Here is a 21,700-nt window from a genome sequence, read left to right as displayed (position 1 = left end):
TTGCCTCTGTAGGCCGGATCGCGGATTAATGAGTGAACGGTGGGCCAGATAAATGCCATAAAAATAACTTGAAATATGGGAATTATCCATTTAAATACATCTAGTTATGTTTTGCCTCATATTAATGAATAACGCATGCTAGAAAATCATTTGTGTTTAAGGTTGCTTAACCGTTCTAGTCTCACCTACCAATGGAAACAACTTTCCTACTTCTATCTTATCTATGCCTTTCAAAATGTTGTATGTTTCTAAAAGATCCCCTCTCATTCTTCTGAATTCCAGAGAGTATAGTCCCAGGCGACTCAATCTCTCCTCATAGGTTAACCCCTTCATCCTTGGAATCAACCTGGTGAACCTCCTCTGCACTGCCTCCAAAGTCAGTATATCCTTCCTCAAGTATGGAGACCAGAATTGCACACAGTACTCCAGGTGTGGCCTCACCAGTACCCTGTACAGTTGCAGCATGACCTCCCTGCTCTTGAATTACATGGGTGGGGTGGCGTGGGGTTTGGCTCAAAATAGTCTTTTCCATCAACTTTGTGAGGAAAACTGAGATTTTGAATGGCTACTTATGCATACAGAGCTCTGATGGTAATCAAAAGGTAATCAAAAGCCTTGTTGCTTTGTTGCACTTTAGGATAGTACTGCAGTATTTCTAAGTGAAAAGCATCTTAGAGAACAAATTGCTGCTAAGTATGACAGATTTTATCTGTCAGATATATTTGAAAAACTGAATTTATTAATCAAACAGTTACAAGGAAAAGTCTGTAATCTCATATCATGCAAGGAGGCTATTACCACTTTCCTTGGAAAACTCAAACTTTTCAGCAGCAATATTGGACGTCACGAGTTTATGGAATTCCTTTCACTGGTCACTTTAATATAGAATTACAAATGATGATCTGGTTACACTGATAAGGAATTTCAGTTCAGAGGCCTACTGGAGATGCATATTCCAGATTGGGTGGTGGATCCATTTGAGGTGAATGTGAATGATGTTGACACCACATCGCAAGAATGTCTTATTGAGCTGCAAAGTGATATAACAACTCAAGCAAAACTCGAACACAGAAAGCAAAATTTCTGGATAATTAGTGATGTTCTGAGAGAAAGCAAAGTTGTTTATAAGTGGATTTCCCAACACTCATCTAATTGAGTGTGGTTTTAGTCAAGCTCTTCATCTGCTATCAAAAGCTCGTACTATTTTGATGTTGTGAAAAGAGGTGATCTTTGATTATCTTTAACCAAGTTGCAACCAGATATTCAAAAAACTTGCTAGTTTGCATCAGTCACAAGGATCTCACTAAATACCCAAACAATATTAAACACTTTTTCATTGCTGTTAAAAGAATATCATATATATTATAAAGTATCCGATTCAGAGCTTTGAAATAGTTTTATTTTTCATATACACCTGTAAAATTATATTTAACATATACCTATAACCTGCTAAAACAGAAATATGGACTGTATATTAGAATAGTTAGTACAGTTGACCAAAAAAAAAATTAGGAACTAATGGAAACTATGGAGGGTGGGATTCATGGGAGTAAATGAAAATCACAAGTGGGCAATGAGCAGAAAAAGATTGAGAACCACTGCTGAGGTAGTACTCTATTTGTCGTCTCATCCATCCCTTCTCAAACCATAATCCAGTTCCTCGAAGTAAACAACATTGTTAACTGTCCTAATTACTTGTTGCCACATGTATCCTAGCACTGGAATATCAAGACCTCTTTGCACCTCAGAACTCGTGTTTCTTTTTCTGACTAAAAAATCTTATCAAAATGGAAAATGTCATATATACTTCCCACTTTATACTCCATTTGCCGATCTTTTTCCACTTACTTAACCCACCTACATCCCTTTGATACCATTCTGGTTAAGGTGCACTACACTCATTCCTAAGACATTCATCCTTCAATGAGGACAAATAAAACAAATGTTCTCTGGTCTATACCCTCTATAATTCAGCTGACTTCCTTATTATGGAATTTCAATCACCTTGAGAAATAACAATATCTACATAATTAATTCAGTATTAAAACCAGAAGCTGAAAATGTGGTGTAAAACTTATCAGAAGGAAGCATTTTTAAGAAAATAACAATATACCAAAGGCAATGAAGTTATATGAACATATTATTGGGTTTTTATATATTACAATGTTAAAGCTGCCCCACAGTTTAAAATCTTGTATTGCAATTGTGAAAGGAAAAAAATACAGCGCTTTACTGAAGCAAAACAATTCAACTAAATCATTCACTGGCAGTCTTATCTAACTATAATCAGCATTCAGAGAATTACTGCTTTGAGAACACAACTTAAGGCACTGAGACCAGGAAACCCTCGCTCAATTTTGAACTGTGCTAAAATGTTAATAAAATCTCACCCAAGCAAGCAGTTAGACAATAGACAATAGGTGCAGGAGTAGGCCATTCAGCCCTTCGAGCCAGCACCGCCACTCACCGTGATCATGGCTGATCATCCACAATCAGTACCGTTTTCCTGCCTTCTCCCCATATCCCTTCACTCCACTATTTTTAAGAGCTCTATCTAACTCTTTCTTGAAAAAATCCAGAGAATTGGCCTCCCCTGCCTTCTGAGGCAGAGGATTCCACAAAACCACAACCCTCTGTGTGAAAAAGTTTTTCCTCAACTCCATTCTAAATGGTCTACCCCTTATTCTTAAACTGTGGCCTCTGGTTCTGGACTCCTCCAACATCATGAACATGTTTCCTGCCTCTAGCATGTCCAATCCCTTAATAATCTTATATGTTTCAATCAGATCCCCTCTCATCCTTCTAAATTCCAGTATATACAAGCCCAGTCGCTACAATTTTTCAACATATGACAGTCCCGCCATCCCGGAAATTAATCTCATGAACCTACACTGCACTCCCTCAATAGCTAGAATGTCCTTCTTCAAATTTGAGGACCAAAACTGTACACAATACTCCAGGTGTGGTCTCACCAGGGCCCTGTACAACTGCAGTTGGAAGAAAATTGACCATCATTCTTACCTTGACTGCAGAAAATGCATTGCTTGCACAAACAGCACTAACAATTGTAATGGTTTTACTTGTGTCTTCCAAAGTCATACAGGCAAATGGAACTCACCAATGCTGAGAGTACATGGAAGATGGTTTCTCAGTTTTTCATGCCCACAGCAGCACAATCCAGCAAGTCAACATCTCAGAAGATCTGGGGTATTTAGGACCAACTTAAAACACAGAATATACATTATGGGGAATAGGAATTTGACCTTCAAGAGCACTCACCAACAACAGAAGCTCCTCTTTCCGCAAATAATAATGCATAAGCTCTTCCCAAACCTTTAAAAACAAAAAGTAAACTTTGAAAAGCCGAGCAGCCAAGAACATTTTTATACAGTGGAGTTTGATTAATTGAAACACACTGGGACCAGTACATTTTGGCCCAATTAAGCAGCTGGCCCAATAAGCCACTTGTATAAATGTATAAATTATGCTTGCAGTCTTTTGGCTAGCAGAGTGATTTTGGGGCAATTCAATGAAGATGCCTAATGACCTGATAGGGTACAGAAAATATCTTCTTCTGTCACTAAAACTTAGGAATTGATCACACACATCACTGGATGATAGAAACATAGAATCTTCCCCCCCCCATTGGTCTTTGCAGATGTCTATGAAAAAAAAACTATAGCCAGTTCCAATCCCCCAACCTCTTCCCAAAGCCTCATAGATTATTTCCTTTCAGAAACTCATCTACTCCTTTTAGAACTCTTCATCCAGTACTACCCCGGCAATATATTCAATTCACGAATCATTTACTGTGTGAATTGTTCATGTCAGTTCTGGTTCTTTTCCCTGTCAATTTTGTTCTCTTTTCCTTAATTCTTGCGAAAGGTCGTCATGTTCTTGCCACCGTCTACATCCACTCTCCCAGGAATGTGTGTTTTAATTACATCATCTTTCACTCTTCTAAACTAAGCAGGTTCAAAACAAGCTTGTTCAAACCTTTCCCTGTCTATCCCAGATTTTAATGTATTGAACCTTTTTTGGAATACATTAATGCATCCTTAAACAAGGAGACCGATACTGTAGGTAGTAGTCCACATCAATCCTCATCCCAAACCATAACCTCTTTCCATATCTAATTCCTCTGACTTCCTTTTAATTGAATTTCAATTACTTTGAGAAGTAACATTTATCTTGATAATTATCTAGCATATTAAAAACCACAAGCTGGAAAATGGAGTGTGAAACTTATTACAAGAAAGAAAATAAGATGATACCAAAACAATAAAGTTCTATGAACACACTATTGGTTATTGTAATGTTAGTACTGCTCTACAGTTTAAAATCTTCAATTTCAATTGTGAATGGAAGAAAATACAATCCTTTACTCAAGCAATACAATTCACTTAAATCATTCACAAACATTCTAGCTAATTATAAACATCATTCAGACAACTACTGCTTTGAGACATGACTTCAGCATGAGACTAGGAGATGCTGACGATACATTCCAACCACTGACCACTCATTGTGTAAATAGATCATGTCAGTTTTGGTTCTTTTGCTAAACACTTTTGTTCTCTTTTTTTTCCCCCTAACACTCGACTTCTCCATCAACTAAATCAAGTTCTCTTTGTCTTCAATGCTATGCCCATAAATACCTGCATCAGTGCACTACCTGTTTATGGTAAAATTCGATTTCCCAGTCTCTCCACATAACTAAAGACACCAGAGACTACAGATGACGACAACACACAAAAAACCTGGAGGAACTCAAGAGGTCAAGCAGCACCTGTAGAGGGAAATGTACAGGTGACATTTCAGGTTGAGACCTTTCATCAGGACTGGAAAGTAAGAAAGGAGGTGGCCAGTATAAAAAGATAGGGGGAAGGGAGAAGGGGTAGAGCAAGAGTTGCAGGTGATATAGATCCAGCCGAGGGGGTGGGTGTAATTGGTGGATGATGAAGGGAGAAGAGTGGGAATAAAGCAAATAGGTGAAAGGTGGAAGTAGCAAAGGGCTGAAGATGGAATCTGATAGGAGAGGACAGTGGACCATGAAATAAAGGGAAGCAGGTGCAGAAGGAAATCAGGGAGAGGATTGTGTGGATGATGGGCAGATAGGGAAGGGGAGGAGAAAGACAGTGATAGGAGCCAATCAGATCAAGAAAGGTAAGGGTCAGAGGGGAATTGTTACCAAAGGTTAGAGAAATCAACATCTGTGCTGTCAGTTTGGAGACTACCACAGTGGAATTAGAGATGGTGTTTTTCTAATTTGCGTCCAGAATCAACTCAGCAGGGTAAGAGGCCCTGGGCATACATGTTGGTGTGGGACTGAGAAATGAATTTAAAGTAGCTGGCCAGGACTAGAAGGATTGTTAGGTGCACAAATGCTGGTGATAAGAGGTGGCAGAGGGGCAGGTGTAACACTCAAGCAACACACATCAAAGTTGTTGGTGAACGCAGCAGACCAGGCAGCATCTCTAGGAAGAGGTGCAGTCGACGTTTCAGGCCGAGACCCTTCGTCAGGACTGAAGTGCAACACTCAGCCCAGTTGCAGGGATAAGAGCCTGGAAAGGGAAGGAGGAGCAGACAAGGGAGTCATGGAGAGAGGGTTCCCTGCAGGACATGACGCTTGGAGTACAGGGAAGAGTGCCTGGTGGTGGGATGCCACTGGAGATAATGGAAGATGCAGAGGATAGCTTGTGTAGGCTGATGGGGGGCTGGGGAGGAAGGTGTAATGAGGTAAAGGAAGATGCAGGTGAGGGCTCCATCTTTAGCAATGTGCAGTGAGGAAGATGGAAGATCCCATTTTCTGTAACAGACAGAAGAATAGAGAAAGGGAATTACGTTTTTACAAGCAACAGAGTGGGAAGAGACATAGTCAAGGTAACTGTGGGAGTCTGTCTCCTGAAATGGAGACAGTGAGATGAAGAAAGGAGAGGGGTGTTGGACATTAATCAAGTAAATACGAGGGCAGGGTGGAAGTTTAAAAAGAAGTTGATGCAACTGACAAGCTTTGCACTGATGCAACTGTCAATGCAGTGGAGAAAGAGTTGGGGAGCATTGCCGGTGTAGAATTGGAAAAGGCATTGCACCACATAGCCAACAATAAGACACGTATTTGTCAGGCCCATACGCGCGCCCGTGGGAACACCTTTGGTCTGGAGAAAGTGCAAGGATCCAAAAGAGTTAATGAGCGTAAACATCAGTTGTGCCAGATGGAGGAGGTTAGAGGTGGAGGAGCCAGTTGGGTCTGTTATCCAGAAAGAAACTGAGAGCCCCAAGGGCTTCCTAAAGGGGGAGGGGTGAATGAAAGCATACAAGGACCACATATCCATGGTGAAAATGAGGCAGCTAGGGGCCAGAGTACTAAAAGCTGATCAAGTGGTGAAAAGCATGCAAGGATGAGACTTGATAGAGTATGGAGTCAAGATACAAGGATACAAGTTCAGTAGAGCGGAACAAGCAGGAACTATGGGTTACTTAACCGAAGTGCCTCATTCCTGGAATCACTATGAAACAAAGCATACTTAATTTTAAAAAAAATTAAAGCAAAAAAGTTAATTTCCTAAAAGTAAATTGGAACCCCTGCAACTGTTACCAGCTTGCTAACATTAAGTTGTATGTCCTCTTTTATTTGAAGATTGTCTAATTAAAAGTGACAAAAAGGATTGCAGGTAGAGGAACTTGGGAGCAAGAACTGCTGGAGAAACTCAGTAGTCAAACAGCATCTGCAGAGGCAAGTACACAGCCAACGTCCTGATGCAGGGTCTCCGCCTGAATTGTCAGCCACCTCTTTGCCTGCACAGATACTGCTCAATCTGCTGAGCTCTTCCAGCAGATCATCTGATGAAAGGTCAACTCTGCTTCTATCTACAAAGATGCTGGCCAACCTGCTGAACCTTCCCAACACTGCATTACAAGCACAGAGAAGCCCTACAAAACAAGCAAAAGGAACACTATCTACCACCTACCTCTTGTCCTGCCACTGGATACCACATTGGCCTCTCCAGAACCCCCATAACCGAGCAGATGTCATCCTCAATCACAAGAGACTGCCTAAGAATGTACCACTTATTTTGTATGTTTAATGTTTTAAAAGATAAATTAACTTCTTGGGGAGTCAATTCCTTGCATCACTTGTTGTGTTTATTATTTGTTCTAGGTAAATGTTAAGGCCAAACGTACAGCTTTTAGCTTAGTGATGTTTCCAGAATAGTTAATGAACCTGTTTAAATGCAAAGAGCTGTACTTATGTTTTCGAATAAACAGAACCAGCAGAAAGTGCCATTTTAAACTCAAAATGACAACACACATCAGCAGAATACATGGATTTGGGGAAAAAACATACTGTCATCAAAGAAAAGCAAATAAAAACTAAAAGTAGTGAATTCATGCAAGTTTGTAAACCCTGAGCATTATCAGTGATTGCAAATTGCCAGCTTTTAACCTCGGCCCAGCTGCTCTGGCTCCCTCATTTCAACACTTCGCCGTTTCCCAACATACAGAACCATTTTTTGTAAACCTCAGCAAACGCAAAGTACACCGACATTTACCGACCTCCTCCAGCCCCCGTCACCAGTACCACCTTTCCGTCGAAGCGCAAAGGGACGGCCATTTCGCAGCCCTGAGCCGGACGCCGCTGAGCAGGCGCAATGCTGACACGCACTGCACCCTGGGTGGTGTAGTTCCCACCTGCGACGCATCGCCAACCAAGGAGGATGTGGTCAGTCACCGTTAACTTCTTCTGTTTGTAAAGTTTAATGGTGATTGGCAAACCAACATAAGGTGCATTCGAGTATGGAGCAAAGAGACAGGAAATATACCTACTAAGTTTCCCCTCCCTCCAGAAAAAACCTCAAACAAGAGTCGAATAGACACTAATATACATTAGTTGGCAGTGATATCCGAACAAACTTCCCATGTTAAGTTGTGTCTGTCCCAAAGATCTTGATACAGCAATTTATTCCACTCCACAGCTCCTTTACTTCCATTCGTGCAGCTCTCCGTTTATTATCTCCCAGTGATCTGGGAATTGACTTCTTAGCTCTTGAGCTGAGTGCAGGGCATAAGGTATTGTTACTCAACTCGATATCCTTACAAAATTATTAGGAAATCCACTTACACATAAATCATCAAATATATCCCAATTTACTTTTTAAAAATTCCATCTGGGGATTAGAACCTTTTCTCTGATATGCATCGATTCCCATTGTACATATTATGGGGAAATGATCACTCCCCACTGTTGTATCATATACTTCCCAGTTACACACATTTGTTATGTCCTCAGATAGTTGTGCAAGATCTTTGGCAGAAACAGAGATGTTAAATGGATTTATTACTGTACTTCGGCCATCATTCAGGCACACCAGACACTTTCCTTCCAGAAAGTTTCTAATTACCATCCCACTCACATTTGTGTCGTTTCTACTCCACAGAGTACTATGAGCATTAAAATCCCCACACCATATAACCTAATTTTTCCCATTTCCGCCCAGCCTTTCCAATATATCAGGTGTTATGTATTGACAAGAGCTATAAAATTTTATTTTATGTTCTTTACTGTTGTTTCCCCAAATTTCAACCACAATTGACTCAGACAATCCCAATCTCCAAAACTTGGTGTGCTAACCCATTTTTGAGAAAGGTAGCCGCTCCTCCTCTGTTGCCCATTTTCCGATCACGTCTTATATCAATATAACTTTGCATCTTAAAACTTAGACTTTTCAACCAGGTTTTCTGTACACATTTGACATCAGGTTTATTTGGTAAATCTTCAAGAAATTTCTTTAATTCTTGACCATTGGCTAACAGTCTTCTATCATTCCATTGTAAGATTTGAAAAACCAGTAAAAACTCTCTTTTTAAATCTGAACATTATTTACTACTCCTTGTTAGGCATCATTAATCACTTCTAGAGTTAAGTCTTATATCTCTGGATGTTTTTCTACAGCTTTTAATACATATTTTCTGTCCTACTTTTGGTTTGTGCTGAACAATTGACCACCTCTGCCATGAGAGTAGCAGACTTTATTTTATCAACAATCAGAGAACACTTTGTTATACAATCATGCACTTTGCCCACTGTCTTTAAACTATTTGTACTCCGGCTATTAATAGCTCTCCTTGGCATTGTTTTCTGTTCTTTCTGCAGAGCCTCTACATATGATATGGCCATTTCCACCCAAACATTTCCACTGCTTTCTTATGTACAGGACCCCCTGCATAAGCAGAGCAATGTTCTCTACAGTCACTACAACTTAGTCTAATGTCTTCTCATAATCATGTTCTCCATCACTTCCACCACAGCACTTTTTACCCTTACACACAGCTGCTGCCTGAACTAACTTCTGGCATTGAAAACATTTCACATTGACTCAAACTCATATAACCTAAATTAACCCGATCCGGCACTTTAAGCTACCTGTTCTAACTCCACCATGGAACTCCTAAAATGTTGAGTGTCCACAACATTTCTCCCAACTAAATTATTTATAATAATATAAATTACTCCCCCAAAGCCACTGTCGTTCAATGTAATTTCTTGGTGTTACTTTCCTTCCTCCCACAGTTTTTAACTCCGCTTTCTCACATTGCTTACTTTCATTGCAAGATACTGAGTGCCCCATCTTTTAAAGGTTTTGCACACAAAGTATCTACTGATGCTTCTTTCAAATCCTTATTTAGTATAATTGGATTGATATCTGAAATGGGTCCACATTCAAATCTCAAAAAAACCTCAAGCTCTTCATTCCTTCTTTTATTTAAATCCTCTCTCCTACATTCATCACTGAATGATAAGCCACTACAATTCTCAATCTGCCGTTTAATTCTTCATTTCCCAGAATCCTGCCATTTGCATTCCTCCATACAGCTTCTATCACCCAGAACCAAACCCTGTTTGCTTCCTCCATCTTCTCCATCGCTTCCTGCCATCTCTACCCCCCTTTCTGCCTGAGAGATGGCTTCCAACAGCAGGCTCAGACCTTTGTCCCAATCCCTATCAGCTCGACAGTCATTCTGTGTTGACTGTACCAGTACAAGGTTAAAAACCTTTCAGTTATGGCCTGGAACTAAAGCTTCATCAAACTGTGTGCATGTGACGAGAGTCCTTGATGAGAACGGGTTGGACCCAAATGCTGGAGTATCCAAGGCTAGGATTGAGACACGGCTTCAAACTGGATCGAGAGTCTGAGCACAAAACAAATACTAGCCGGGATCACGACTAGGCTTATGATTGAGCACCGAACCTCAGTTCAGGTGCTCCTTAAATGCTCAGTCCTCGGCAGCCAAAACATGATTACCAATTAGCGGGACTGTCCTGAATCTTTAAAGGGGCATACTCTGAGATTCCAGAGCATCTAAACCTCAGAAGTTTGTGTGGATCGATACACGTAGTAACAGGACCTCCTCCCCTACGTCTGACTCCTGACGGCCCTGGCTGCTCAGAGAGATGATGATGGTAGTTGTGGATGAGAGCCAGATCCAAGATGTCTCTTTCAGGCACCCAGCACTTTCTCTCCGGTCTGAAACCATCCCAGTCCACGAGATATTGCCAAACCCCTCAAACAGTATGCAAGTCCAAAATTCTTCTCACGATGAAAACCTGTTCCCCATCAACAAACCTGGGTGGCGGCTGGGCTGATGGTGGAGAGCCTAACGAGCTGATGTTCATAAGCTTTAACTTGGAAACATGGAAAGTGGGATTGATCTTGAGGGTCTTGGGGAGCTGCAAGGTTTAGGCCACTGGGTTTACTTTCCTGAGAATCCTGAAGGGACCAATGAGCTTGGGCACCAATTCCCCAGACTCCATTTGGAGAGGCAAATCCTCTAAGTCAACAGCCAGACCTGTTGCCCAGGCTGCACAATTGGTCCTTGTCTTATCTTGCGGTTAGCCTTTATTTCAGCCTTCTGGGTAGAAGCTAATAAAATCTCTCTTGCCCTAGTCCATCTCTCCTTGCAGCATGGGACGAGATCTTCAGCAGCAGGAACCCCAAGGAAGAGTGGTGGAGCATATCCAGATTCCGTGACAAAGTCCATGGAGATGAGCATCCATGTCTTTCTGGAACAAGCAGAGGGTGAAAGAGCCCTTGAGGTTGGGTATGAGGCTTCTTGTTCTGGGTGCACACCTCACATGCCTGCACATATTGATGGACCTCCCTTGCCATTCCAGGCCACCAATATCTTCTCTTAATGAGCTTGAGGGTCCTGGCAATCCCTGGGTGGAATGGCAATCTCATAGCATGTCCTGAGACCGGGTTTGGAATGAGCAGCCTACCTGGAAGGCCGTTCTGAGGAATCTCTCTTTCGCCTGGGCCTTGTGAACAAGTGAGTCGATCCCACAATGAATTGATGCTATCACCTTGGCTTGGGGCAAAATGTTGATAGGCTACTTTTCTCGTTTGGGTTATTCAAACTGATGGGACAAGGCATCTGGCTTCTGGTTCTTAGATCCCAGTCAATAGGTCAGGATGAAATTCAAATGATTAAAGAAAAGAGACCACCTGGCCTACCTGGAATTCAGTCTCTTGGCCTTCTGAATGTAAGCCAGGCTCTTCTGGTCCACCTATACGATAAAAGGGTTCTGGCCCTCTTGAGCTAGTGACACCATTCCACCAGAGCCACCCTGACTGCAAGTAGCTCTCTTTTCCCAATGTTGTAATTCACCTTTGCCAAGGATAGTCATCTGGAAAAGAATGCACACGGTTATATTTATTGTCCAAAGATGTCTGTTAAGTCAACACTGCAGCCACCCCGACATCCGAGGCATCCACTTCCACAATGAAGGGAAGGTCCGGGTTAGATGGGACCAAAATTAGAGCTGTTGTGAAATGCTGTTTGAGCTCTGCAAAACCAGCCTCTGCCTCGGTAGTCCAAATAAAAGGGCCTGTGGATCCCTTGCTTTGTGCTGTCAGTGGAGCTGCCAGTGAGTTGAAGTTTCTGATGAACTTTCAGTAAAAGTTGGCAAATCCCAGGAATAGTTGGACTTGTTTCACACTGGATAGTCGTAGCCAATCTCCAACAGTCTGCATCATACTAGTGTCCATCTTGAGGTAGTCATTAAAGATGATGAAGCCCAAAAAAGAAATAGTGGTTATGTGAAATTCGGACTTCTTCAGCTTGATGTAAAGTCCATGAAGAAGAAACTTCTTTAGGATATCTCTGACGTGAGCAACATGCTTCTCTATGGACTTCGAGAAAACTAAGATGTCATCCAAGTAGACGGATTCATACTTACAGAGAGCATCCCGGAGCGCATCATTTATAAAAGCCTGGAAAATTGCTCACATGTCTGCAAGGCCAAAGGGCATGGCCAGGTACTCATAGTGTCCTGTCGGTGTGTTGAATGCCGTCTTCCACTTGTCAGCCTCCTTTACGCGAACCAAATTGTACACACTCCACAAGTCAAGCTTTGAGAATACCCTTGCTCCATGGAGAATCTCAAAGGCATTGTTCATGAGTGGAAGGGGTAACAATTTTTGGCCATTATGGGATTTAGCCCTCTATGATCAATGCATGACCACAGACTCCCATCCTTTTCCTGTACATCCTTTTCCTGTACAAAGAAGCCAGCACTAACCGGAGAGGTGGAGGGCCAAATGAATTCCAGGGCAAGAGCATTCCCATAGTGTCCTGTCAGTGTGTTGAATGCTCTCTCCACTCATCACCCCGCTTTATGCGGACCAGGTTGTAAGTACCCCACAAGTCCAGCTTCAAGAATACTCTTGCCTCTTGGAGAATCTTGAAAGCATGAATGGAAGAGGATAATGATTCTTGGCCGTTATGCAATTCAGCTCTCTATAATCAATGCAAGGCTACAGACTCCAGTCTTTCTTCTGTACGAAAAAGAAGCCAGCACCAGGTGGAGAGATGGAGGGCTGAATGAATCCCAGGGCAAGAGAGACCTTAATAGGCTCCACCATAGCTCTTCTCTCTGGGCCTGAGAGCACATATAATTAACCCCACAGAAGACACATACTTGGCAGTAGGTTTATTGCACAGTCATAGGGATGGTGCAATGGAAGATTCAAGGCCTTTCTCTTACTGAAGACCTCTTCCAAGTTCTTGTAGGTGGAAGGGATTTCGCAATTCCCCCCAAAGCTTCCTATGAGGACGATTTCTGAGACTCTATCGGTACTGGGGATGCTTCAGCAAACCCCAGAGTCTCCCCCATTGGTCCACAAGAGTCTTTAAAGAAAACAGAAGCCAATTCACAGTCCAAGTACTCATCCATCTCCTTAGACTTCGACAGTGAAATTTGACAAATGGGCCTTTATGCCTCTGGGACTAGGTTCCAAGGAACTCCATCTTGAAGCCTTCCCCTTTGGGAACTGGCAACTTGAACCCCTTGGATTAGCTGCTAGAGTTCCAAACTGCTTGGGCACCTCCATGGCATGCTCGAACTACAGATCTCATTCCAGCACACCCCTGACTGAACTGGATCAGGACTCACAGGGGCCTCATGGTTGGAGCTGGTTTGTCTTCCCTTGAAGGTAGGACTGGGTATTCTGAAGGCTCCAGATTACCTTGAGCAGAAGTCTTCCCCCTCACTGGCTGCTGGTCTCAGGAGAGTTTGAGGGTCAGAATGCCAAGCCAGAAACAAACCCTCTTACAATGCCTGGACCAAGCAGTGATTCTCCCCACCCTTCAGCAAATGGATGGGTTATGCTGAGAAAGTCAAGGGGTATAAGTGGAGAGACAATGATGTAGAAACTAATGTCTTACACATGATCCCCTCTCCTCATCTGGAACACCTCAGTCTGTTGCTGGATCTGCCTGGAACCTAGCGGGCAGCCGTCCAAGACAGTTGCAGGCAAAAACTGACTCAAATGCTGCAGCATTATGTCGAACCAACAGGCAGTTATCTGCTCTCCCAGAGTCTACTAATGCCTTCACCTGCCTCAGGTTCTTGCCTCAGGTTCTTAACCCAGGTAAACACCGCCTTCAGGATGAAACCAGTATCGATGGAGTTGGGAATAATGACTGCCATCATCACAGTGATCCCAACGTTGGACAGTCTTAGCAGTTTCCCCCACCTTCTTACTCTGCTTCTCAACTTTTTTCTCCAGTCCTGTTGAAGGATCTCAGCCCGAAACATCAACTGTTTACTCTTAGATGCTGCCTGGCCCACAGAATTGCTCCAGCATTTTGTGTGTGTTGCTTGGATTTCCAGCATCTGCAGATTTCCTCTTGTTTCTCAGATTTATTTGGTCCATTTCTGACACCTCCCTCGCCTTTCTCAATCTCTCTGTCTCCATCTCTGGAGACAGTCTATCTACTGACAGTTGCAAGTAAAGGTTTGTGAACCCTTTGTAATTACCTGATTTTCTGCATTAATTACTCATAAAATGTGGTCTGATCTTCATCTAAGTCAAAATAATAGACAAACACGATCTGCCTAAACTAATAACACACAATAGTACTTTACATGTCTTTATTAAGCACAATGTTTAATCATTCACTGTCCAGGCTGGAAAAAAACATATGAACACTTGCATTTAGTAATTGGTAGAACCTCCCTTAGTAGCAATAAACTCCAACAAATATTTCCTGTAGCTGCTGATCAGACTTGCACAACGGCGAGGAGAAATTTTAAACCATTCCACCATATAGAACTGTTTAAGTTCATCAATATTTCTGGGATATCTTGCATGAACAGCCCTCTTCAGGTCATGCCACAGCATCTCAATTGGGTTAAGATCTAGACTTTGATTTGGCCATTGCAAAACAAGAATTTTCTTATTTTAAAAACTTTCTTTTGGTGGTTTACTCTTGCGTTTTGCATCATTGTCTTGTTGCATCATTCAACTTTGTGGTGTCCTTCCATGAGCACCACTCTTGTTCAGTAATTTTCTCATAGTGGACACATGAACGGAGACTTGAGCAAGAATTAGAGATTTCTGCAGGTCTTTTGCTGTTACCCTAGGGTTCTATTTCACCTCCTTCAGCATAGCACATTGTACTCTTGATCTTTGTAGGACACCCACTCCTAGGGAGAGTAGCAACAGAACTGAATTTCCTCCATTTGTAGGCAATTTCTCTTACTGTGGACTGATAACACTTCAGGTCTTTAGAAATGCTTTTGTAGCCTTTTCTAGTTTCATGCATCTCGACAATTCTTCTTCTAAGGTCCTCTCAAAGTTGTTTTGATCGAGGCATGGTGCACTTAAACAGATTTTTCTTGGGAAGAGCAGGCTCTGTCAGTAACCTGACTTTGTGTGTCTTTTTAATAGAGCAGAGCACCTCTACAACCCACACCTTCAATCTCATCTCATTGATTGGAACACCTAACTCCAAACAGCTTTTGTAGGAGACATTACCCCAGAGGTACACTTACTTTTTTAACCTGGACTGTGATTGTTTAAATGGTGTACTTAGTATTGATGAGAAGAAGTACAATTGTTTGTGTGGTAATAATTTAGGCAGACTGTGTTTGTCTATTATTGTGACTTAGATGAAGATCAGACCACATTTTTCTGACACCTCCCTCCTCTTTCTCGATCTCCCTGTCTCCACCTCTGGGGACAGTCTATCTACTGGTATCTTTTATAAACCCACTGACTCTCACAGCTATCTGGAGTATGCCTCTTCCCATGGAGTCACTTGTGAAAATGCCATTACCTCTCTCAGTTCCTCTGTCTCCACCACGTCTTCTCTCCAGACGAGGCTTTTAATTTCAGAACTATGGAGATGTCCTCCTTCTTCAAAGAAAGGGGCTGCCCTTCTTCCAACATCAACACTGCCCTCACCCGCATCTCATCCGTTTCATGCACATCTGTCCTCATCCCAAACACAAAATACTGTGCAGATGCTGTGGTCAAAGCAACACGCACAACACACTGGAGGAACTCAGCAGGTCGGGCAGCATCCGTGGAAACGATCAGTCAACATTTCGGGCCGAAACCCTTCATTACGTTTCGGGGGTATCTCTGCCTCTCTCCGACTCTTCAACCACATCCTGAAGCACCTGGAACCTACCAGCCTTCTCCTTCTCACCCTCCCCCCACCTTATTTATAGGGCCTCTACCCCTTCCCTCTTCAGTCCTGATGAAGGGTTTCGGCACGAAACGTTGTCTGATCGTTTCCATGGATGCTGCCCGACCTGCTGAGTTCCACCAGTGTGTTGTGAGTGTTGCTCATCCCCTCCTCCTGCCACCACAGCAGGGACAGGTTTCCCCTTGTCCTCCCCCCACCCCACTAGCCTGTGTCCAGCACATAATTCTCCATAACTTCTGCCGTCTCCAATAGGATTGCACCACCAAGAGCATCTTTTCCTCCCCCGCAATTTCCGCTTTCAGTAACGATGACTCCCTTGTCCACTCGGCCCTCCCTACTGATCTCCCCCCGGGCACTTACTCTTGCAAGCCAAGTGCCATACTTGCCCCTACACTTCCTCCCTCACTACCATCCAGGGCCCTAAACAGTCCTTCCAGGTGAGGCAACACTTCACCCATGAGTTTGTTGTGGTCATCTACTGTATCCGGCGCTCCTGGTGTGGCTTCCTGTATACGGTGAGACCTGATGTAGATCGGGAGACCTTTTCGCCAAGCACCTTCACTCAAGAAAAAGTAGGATTTCCCGGTTGCCGCCCAATTGAATTCTACTTCTCATTCCAATTCCAACATGTCAGTCCATAGCCTGCATCTTGATGGCATGAACATCGACTTCTCGAAGTGCTGGTAATTGCTTCATCCACCCCCACCCCCACCACTCTCCATTCCTGTTTCCCTATCTCACCTTATCTGCTTAATTGTCTATTGCTTCCCTCTGGTACTCCTTCTCCTTCCCTCCCTTCCATGGTCTTCTATCCTCTCATATCAGGTTCTGTTCTCCAGCTCTTTATCTCTTTCAGCAATCAAATTCCCAGCTCGTTACTTCACCACGTCCCTCCCACTCTCCTGTTTTCACCTGTCACCTGCCACCTTGTACTTCTTCCTCCCCTCGCCCCATCATCTTAGTCTGACGTCTCCCCTTGGTTTCCCATCCTGTAGACGGGCAGCGGTCCAAGACAGTCGCAGGCAAAGACTGACTCAGTCCAAAACATCGACTGTTTACTCTTTTCCATAGATACTGCCTGGCTTACTGAATTTCTCCAGCATTTTGTGTGTGTTACTTGGATTTCCAGCATCTCCAAATTGCTCATGTTAGCGATTCTAAATATATTTCTACTGAATTACTCTCATAGCAATCTGCAACCTGCAGTTTCCTATGAAGCAACATACTTTTGAACTGTCTTAATGAACTAGCAATTTCATAATCTTCTTGAGGACTTGGTGGACTTAACTGTCAAGCAGGCAGGCACGGCACCTTTAAGTGGGAAAAGGTACATTGACACAGCTGAGAAACAGGGAGGAGGGGAGGACTCCCAGCAAGACTAGAACACAGGGGAATGAAACTCCCTTGACTCAGTATCTTGTTAGCAAATGTACAGTCGCTGGAGAAGAGAATTAAGGACTTCAGGGCAAGATTTCATGTGCGAAGTGGTGATTCCAGTCCAAACTTGAATCACAGAAGGATGCTTGAATGCTATTACCTCTTAAAAAGTGAAACCAAGCGACAAAGGTGAAGTAAGGCTTCAGTCCCAGATAAGATCAATGCCTTCTATACTCACCTACACCGCCAAATCATGGAGGGACCATCATGAACTCCCATAGCCCCTGATGACCCTGTGACTGCAGTCTCTGAGGCCGATGTGAGAGCATCCTTCGGGAGGGTGAACTGACGGAAAGTTACAGGATTACAGGAAACAGTGTCTCCAGTACCATGGATATGGGGACTTTGGCATTGGGCTCCATGTTAAGTCCTTTGATGGAGAAGAGTGATAGGTGTACCATTGCCACCCAGGATCAACTTCAGAGGAACAACTGGCACTGGGATTTAATTTATATCCTGTTTTGCCTCTAGATGGTGCTAAGGACATACAATTTAATTCCTTCAAAAATGGGTACTACAAGATCAGCACGAAGAACACAGCCTGCACAGATTAAATGCAGCTGATCCTTTCGCTAAAATGACTTTCACTCTGCTTATTTTACATCCCAAATACTATGCTTTTCTTGGGGCCATTTTATTTCAAATCTACTATTAGCTTTGCAAATATAGTGAGAGGAAAGATGATAAAAATCAGAATGTATGTAGCAGAATTTTACAATTGTTGACAGCTTTGGAGATAAATAATGACTCATGTAGAACATTTTGGTGTGTGGTTATGTTATTAGATTATATAGAGGAGACTGCTATCTGAAATCAATCTTATAATAATCAGATATACCAAAGTATTTATAGGAATGGAAACTTGCTAAATATGTTATAAAGTTGCAGGGTCCCAGTCTTTGATGAGAGTGTTGAAGTTCAAGTGTAATTGTCATTCAATCATACAGATGTATGGTTGGCATCCATCTGTCTCCAATGACAATGGGTGACGATGATCATCATCACAAGCCTGGACAGAAGGTATGGAGATCCTGAGATGCCCAGTCATCAAGGTCCCCCTCTTGACCTCATCAGTGTAGCCCAAAGGAAAGCTTACGAAGTAATACATTTGGCAATACAGGAGCTGCTGGAAGGATGTTCAATGATGTCCAGCCGCCTTAGGTGCTCCACTCCAGAATTGCTGTCTGGATTTACTCCTGTGGTCTTCATCTTTTCTGAGACCTCCCACAAGAGGGTGGGGCTATTTGCCCATGGCTGGGGATCTGGTTCGTGAGCACCAGGGTGTGTCCGCACACCAGTGGGCCTGTGTGCTACGTGTGCTGCAGGGGCCAGACCTCCTCCCCTTCCTCAGTAGATCATCCTGAGTCTGAAAGGAGTTCAGTTTCCATGTGTCACCAGCGAGGAGAAACTACATGAGACTTGCTGTTGGAGAGGCTATGTACTGGCAGGGAGAATTATGCATTCAGCTTTCCTTTTCGAAAGCCTGCTGGCCAGTGGTGGAAGCTGAAAGTAAGAATGACAAGCACTACCCACTACACTACCATACCAGATGCAACACAACAACCATTTTGATACCACATGTATACGGCTAAACAAAAAGGGTTCCACCAGGATCAAGGTGCAAAACATAGTACATGCAATGACAAACTGCACAAATAGTTACAATACCACAGACAATCATGAAAACTAATATTAGCACAAGCTCCTGAATGCTATGACCTGAAGATTGATGGTGCATGGTTCTGTAACATGAACAAAGTCTCTGGAGAGACACAGAACAAAGCACGGAAGTGCTTTATTCAAGAAAATGAGACACTCTGACAGGAAGAGGCCTGTTTGACCTGTCAAAATACAACATTTTTTATGCTAAAGATCAAAGGACAATTCTATAATTACATTGTATCTACAATGCTTCCTTTGAATTACATATAATTTTCACACCTCGATCTTCGCACCCACACTCCAGACACCCAAAATGAACATTAATCTGCATTGCCTAGTTTTCAATTAACTGGTATCCACAGCTCCAGGAAACTATGGTCCATGGCTGTGTTTTAAATTAAATTTACACTCCTCATTCAGGTGTAAAGATTGGTTGCTTAAGTTAGTTGCTGAAGTTAGTAACTGCTGCGTTCCCTAACTCCAGAATATGCCCTAACGCATGCGATGTTGTCCTGGGGCCACTTTTCTGCAGGAACTAGTATGCAGCAACTCCTCATCTCACCCTGGTTCGGTAGATGAAGGCAAATTGGCTTGTCTGGCACTGGGTCAGCTGCGGGCGATGTGGCCCACCTTCAAAGGAATGAACTCTGGAGAATGGGAGAAGCCAGCCCCCAACCCGCTTAGGGTAATACTTCCAGTGCGCCTGCTCTGTCTCTGTTCTCTCCCACACCGCCTCCGGGGCCTCCTCCCCTGACTGTCTGCAACAGGTGGCACTGTGGTACGAGGGCCTACTCCGTGCAACACCGAGGCCACTCTGCTCCTCTGCCATTGGTCTCGCCAAGGAACCAATGTACCACTCTTACAGTATTCTATATTACCATGCCCAATGGGGTCTTGAAATCACAAGAGAAATGTTTAAATCACACAGTTGAACAATCCACTTCTATGTGTGTGGTGGAAAAGGATTCCCTTCAAAACAATTCGTGTTGGAAGGGCAATGAAACCAATGAATAATAACTGGACAGTCTGAGCCCAATTCAGCAACATTGTCCAGGTCAAGGTGAACAGCCAGCAACCCTGAACAGATTAAAATACTAATATAAAATTCTGAACTCCTCTTCTGAGACTTTGCCCCGGAAAGGATTGTGAGTGTTGCATTTTTATGTGCATGCTGTTTTCACCCGGACTGAAAGAGATCTGTCCTAAGTGAAATATTAATCAGGATGTACAGCTAGCCTTTAATCATCAGTTAATCATCAGATGTCATGTTAAGGGGAAGGTGTGGAGGAGCTCAAACAGTACTCAGTACCTTGTCCAGGCACATCTCTTACAAGGGCCTGGTAGAGTTTAGTTTGGTGAGTTAGTACTAGTTTAACTTACCGATCTCAAAGCACAAATGCAAATACTGTCATAATTCTGAAAAACCAGAGAACTGCACTTGTATAACTCTAATCATTGCTTCAGTAGTTACACTATGACTACTTTGCTCTACAATGAACTTTCTTCACTTTTTGGTTTAATAGTGCTCTTCCTTGTACAATTTTTGTTTATGTATGATTTATGGTTTTTTCCTGAATGTTGTATCTCTAATGCTATCTGCCTGTGATGTTGTTGCAGGTCAGTTTTTCATTGCACCTGTGCAGTGCAGACATGTACTTGTGAATATGGCAGTAAGTGTGATTTGACTTGACTTTGAAAGAAATGAAGAAAAACTTTAAAATAGTAACCCAAGAACCCACGGCTAATGTTAAAGTGGTTATCCACTACATTAGTATAGGAAACTTCACTATGGACACTGAGTGCAGTACATTGATTGGGAGAAGTACAAATGAATTGTTGATTCATCTAAAATCACTGATTGGATGAGGGAGGAATGGATAAAACTTGTGATCGGCTGAGGGTTTTCACCATCTTTTGTTTTTGTTTGTAGGCTGGTTAATTATACCACCATTTCTAAAGTCGTACTGGGCAGTGAAACGCCTGTACAATTTAATCAATGGACAAGCTACAGACCATACGTAAAGACTATTAGATCTCAAACAGTAGACTGGGTATCATAGAACCATAGAACACTATGTCATCATGGCTATCCGTCGAGGTCGAGGATGATGGCCTTCATTCTGAAGAAGTGGCCCACAGAGTGAAGACGCCTGTGCGTGTATTTGTTTAACGTGTACTTGATGTTGCACTCCAAGAAGCACACGATACTTCACAAATCAGCCAACTGATTCCAGTGGCATGGAGACCGCGATGAATGGAGCTGATGGATTTGTTACAGCCTTCATCCGCCTTCACAGCCGTTGAGTTCGAAGTAACTTCGTCCACCTGTTCCACCATTGAGATCTTGGTTGGATTGTTCTTTGTCAGGGACCTCACCCTTGACCTTACCGCCATGGGTGACCCTACCAGGAGCATAGCTCCAGACGGCATTGCTCTCGGGATCACAGGACCACACAAGCTTCTCCACCACGACAAGGCGACAATCCACGGAGAAGAGAACACTACAGCACAGTACAGTCCCTTCAGCCCTCGATGTTGTGCCGACCCATATAATCCTAAAAAAATACTAAACATATACTACCCCGTAACCCTCTATTTTTCTTTC

At 43.0% G+C, this 21,700-nt stretch overlaps 1 protein-coding gene across 1 annotated transcript in view; it reads right to left on the bottom strand.

Moving 5' to 3' along the window:
• Positions 1-7,656, bottom strand: part of hsd17b4 (hydroxysteroid (17-beta) dehydrogenase 4) — a 133,106-nt gene extending 125,450 nt beyond the window's left edge. The window contains exons 1-2 of the mRNA XM_063068703.1: positions 7,558-7,656; positions 3,280-3,333 (exon numbers count right to left, since the gene is read on the bottom strand). Coding sequence (XP_062924773.1) covers positions 3,280-3,333; positions 7,558-7,615 — 112 coding nt within the window. The 5' untranslated portion in view covers positions 7,616-7,656. The remainder of the gene's footprint in view (positions 1-3,279; positions 3,334-7,557) is intronic.
• Positions 7,657-21,700: the final 14,044 nt, after the last annotated feature.

The sequence above is a fragment of the Mobula hypostoma genome, chromosome 16, assembly GCF_963921235.1.
Source record: "Mobula hypostoma chromosome 16, sMobHyp1.1, whole genome shotgun sequence".
Taxonomy (NCBI): domain Eukaryota; kingdom Metazoa; phylum Chordata; class Chondrichthyes; order Myliobatiformes; family Myliobatidae; genus Mobula; species Mobula hypostoma.
The sequence above is the reverse complement of the archived record's forward strand: the minus strand, read 5'-3'. Positions and strand labels throughout refer to the sequence as shown.